General features: G+C 36.4%; 1 protein-coding gene across 1 annotated transcript in view; it reads right to left on the bottom strand.

The window, feature by feature from the left end:
- Positions 1 to 654: 654 nt before the first annotated feature.
- The window catches only part of LOC107556764 (signal transducer and activator of transcription 5B-like), a 40,178-nt gene continuing 36,984 nt past the window's right edge, over positions 655 to 3,848 (bottom strand). Inside the window, exons 18-19 of the mRNA XM_016239960.1 lie at positions 3,330 to 3,434; positions 655 to 3,210 (exon numbers count right to left, since the gene is read on the bottom strand). Coding sequence (XP_016095446.1) covers positions 3,087 to 3,210; positions 3,330 to 3,434 — 229 coding nt within the window. The 3' untranslated portion in view covers positions 655 to 3,086. The remainder of the gene's footprint in view (positions 3,211 to 3,329; positions 3,435 to 3,848) is intronic.

The raw sequence follows: 3,848 nt of genomic DNA, 5'->3' as shown, positions 1-3,848 counted from the left end.
GACCGGAGTTCGCCACCGCTGCACTAGAGGGATTACATCTTTCACCTGGCCTGGAAACACCTTGTGATCCCTCAGAAGGAACTGGAGACAATTGCTGGGTAAAAGGATGTGTTGGCTGCCCTCCTTATCCTGCTGCCACTGTGACCCGGTCCCGAATAAGTGGCAGGAAAATTAATAGCTTTTCATCATCATTAACTGAAAACTGATTTTCCATCAAAAATCTGGCATTGTGTAATAAGAAGTTATTACCCCTTCTAAAATACATTCACAAACATTTTCAAGGGACCAACAAGGGATGACAAACTAAAATCTTTTTTTAGGTATTTGATGCAGTATACTGCTCTGGGCTACCAAAGTCCAATGTCCTGTACTGGTGGTGTACTGTTAAGCAAATCCCATCTCAAAACATCAGCACACCTACCAGAAGAACCAGTTAAGTTAGATTTTCATTATTACACAGCTCTGAGGAATGTTTAAACATGACTGGTCATGCAGAGGATTATGGTGGTCAAATATTTCTGAATGATGACCATTGTCCATGATAACATTGTAACTGATCATAACAACTGATCTGTGACACCTGTTCGCCGTCTTCCCACCCTCTCTTCAAGATACAATCATTCAACTCAAAACCATGCATTTATACATTTATTTGTTAAGCAGCCATATGTAATAAAAGGGTTAGCGTAGAGCCAGCCAATCATTACTATCACAAAAAAATATATAAAAATCAGGACAACCTATGCACTTACTGCCAGGGTCCTGATAACCTCTCATCTATGTATATATGGACATCATCCCTTACATATAGAACATAATGACATGTTATTTCCAACAATAGGAAAAAGTACAAATAATGATCAAAAGAGTAGATTTTAGAGAAAAAAAATAAGACACACTAAAGCCAAGCCATCACATTAGGAACACTTTAAAACCAAGTTTCAGTTGCTCTAAAGATAATTCAAGCACAATTTATTTGCATTGCAACAGTATATTTATTTTTAGATAGCACTGTGGTAATTATAACTATATTTTCAATATATATATTTGTTTATTTTTATATAAAATTCTGTGTCTGCATAGGTAATTATAAAAACAACTCTTTGATGTGTATTTTCCTGAGATCTGTTCTTGAGGAGAGCGACTTTATCTTGACTGACATGAAGTTCTTACATTTTACATTACTTTGTTTTTAAAATGTACTGGCCCTTTAAAGGCAGATTTTTCTAATTAATATTGTCATTTGCTTTGATATCTATAAAACCAATTTAACTATTCAGGCAAGAAGGCTTTAAAGGTTTAAAAGAAGCATTTAGCAATGAGTTATAAAAAAATAAACTTCACAAACAACTCCTGATATCTTGTGCAATTTTGGCTCTCAAATACACTGATTACTCTTTAGAGATATTTACTGGGAAAAAAAGACTGCAGCGTCAAAATAATTTCAGATCAATATATATAATCTGAGAGGATTTAAAAATGACCAAAAATTTGCAGGCTAACACTAGACTTTGGTGTAACTACTGGACAAACCTCAGCTGTTTAAGGCACAGGTATCTGGAAAATTTGGTATCTGGGGTGGGAGGGAGTCAGATAATCAGAAATTGCCAAGATGCTAAGACAGTTCAGACACCAATAATAAATTATTTCAACTGACTGACACCTTTCAAGTTAACATACATACAGACCCAACCACCATAACATGATCGCCTGTTTATCGGAGAAGATGCTGTTTATGACCAACATGAGCAAACTATTGTTAGGTCATACGTTAAATACGCTGAATCTAGACACTGCTGTCAAAATCAAATGAAACACCTCTCTTGTTTCTCAGCCTCTCCATCTTCCATTGGTCAGACAAGAAGTCAGTCCTGACCCAAACTCAAGCCACTGGCTGAGGAAATGTTGCTATATGGGGTTGGTGGTAGAGTGATATTTACAAAGCTTTACAGAGTCACAGTGTTCACACTTTTGGGGGAATCACCTACTAATAGCTGACCAAGTCTCTGCACATCAAGAAAAAGTAGGATAGAGCATTTGAACTTGAAAAATGTACTCTCTTCAACCTTAACCAAGAGGCTACTTTAAATACAAAGGTTATCGAAAGAATTTTGATTCTTCAGTTTGTTCTCAAGATAAATTGTGTCAAATTCCACCCATAGGAGACAACACAACTAAAAAAAAATACCGTAACTCAGCAACCGTTTGATAAAGGAAGTGCTTCCATACAACAACATCCCCAATCCCAAATCTTAAAAATCGGCAATCAAATTTCAGAAGCTAACAGCTTAATGTGTGAATGGTTTAGAACACATGGATATTCTGAGGTGACATGATAAATTTCATACATTTTCAATGCTAGGGGATACTGTAACTACAGTTATCAGGTCAGCCAGGTCTACCTGTTTGGTAGACAATGCAGGACAAGGTGAGTGGAAAACCTGTTGAATGCATTCAGCATTTTTTGCAATTCTGTGTAGTGCCACTAGTTGCAGAAATGACACAATGCAACCTTTTACACTGCTGTCGTGGGCTGTTTTTTAATCTGCAGGTTAAATCAATCTCTCCCTCACCACCCTCGAAACGCTATTTCGACAGAGAGGGACCCCACGGAATGATTGGGCTAGTTTCGGGCTAGTTTTGAATAGCAATTGGGCTGGTTTTGTTTCACAGACATGGCAACCTTGAATGTAGCTGTAATGGTGGACAAATTGTAACTGGAGGTGGACAAATTGAGAAAACTGAATACTGTAAGCTCAATGTCTTAGCCAACTGTGTGACTGGACTTAAAAATTTGATCAAGTAGATAAGACTAGTATAACAATCAAGATAAAGGGCATTGAAAGTGGAAAAGTAGCTACTCATATTCAGCCAAATAGAAGTGTATCATTGCACATGACAGACTATTGTGCTTCAATGGTTAATGATGGAAAATTACACATCAAACTATATATAAAATGCAAAGGCAGTTACACAGCCACTGATCAGCTTTGACAAACATAACATTTAACATTTGTTAAGATAAAAATATGGAATGGAACCATCGAGTTTTGTGTAGTTCACATTAGATATCACAAGCTTAAAGGTCATGACTGTTGTCCACTCCACTGGGTTTCCATGGGCTGTCGCAGGAACTCCTCCACCTGTCGGGCCATGTCCATGGTCTCATCCAGATCAAATTCACCTTCAGTGTCTAACATGGAGTCATTCCTTCAGATGCACACACACACACATACACCAGTCATGCACTGGGTTCGTTATTGCAGAGATCAACAGTGATAGCAATGGGAAAAAAAATAACCATATACAAGATGTTCCTCAGAACTTACATTGATGGATAGATTGTGAAGTTATTGTGTTGATTGACAGTGGGTGATGCTGCATGCTCCATGAAGGAATTCCCAGGAGAGGGTTCAGGATTGGGCGAAGAAAACCTGAGAAAGAAAAAAATGCAAACAGGTCATCTGTATTAACCTCTGATGTCTTAAGTCATTTTTTGCAATAAACTGAGAATGTGTAATGCTTCCGGTATATTGCATTCAAATACACATTATAATTGTGTGAAATAAGTGTTCAAATTCCACAGTTTGTGCATATAATTATAATTACATATAATGTGCATATAATTTCCATTATTAAATTAAATTATTATAATATACTGATATTATTTTGGCCATTTTCACCCTTAGATACTAGCATTCACTGTGAGGAAATAGAAATACATACGTATGGGTCCATAATAGGGTTGCTCTAGTCCTTTAGTCCATATTGAGATTACATATACATATATATATATATATATATATATATATATATATATATATATATATATGTGCGTGTGTGTGTGT

Source organism: Sinocyclocheilus grahami, unplaced genomic scaffold (genome assembly GCF_001515645.1).
Source record: "Sinocyclocheilus grahami isolate Dianchi unplaced genomic scaffold, SAMN03320097.WGS_v1.1 scaffold578.1, whole genome shotgun sequence".
NCBI classification, from domain to species: Eukaryota; Metazoa; Chordata; class Actinopteri; order Cypriniformes; family Cyprinidae; genus Sinocyclocheilus; species Sinocyclocheilus grahami.
This window is presented reverse-complemented; position numbering and strand designations above follow the sequence as displayed.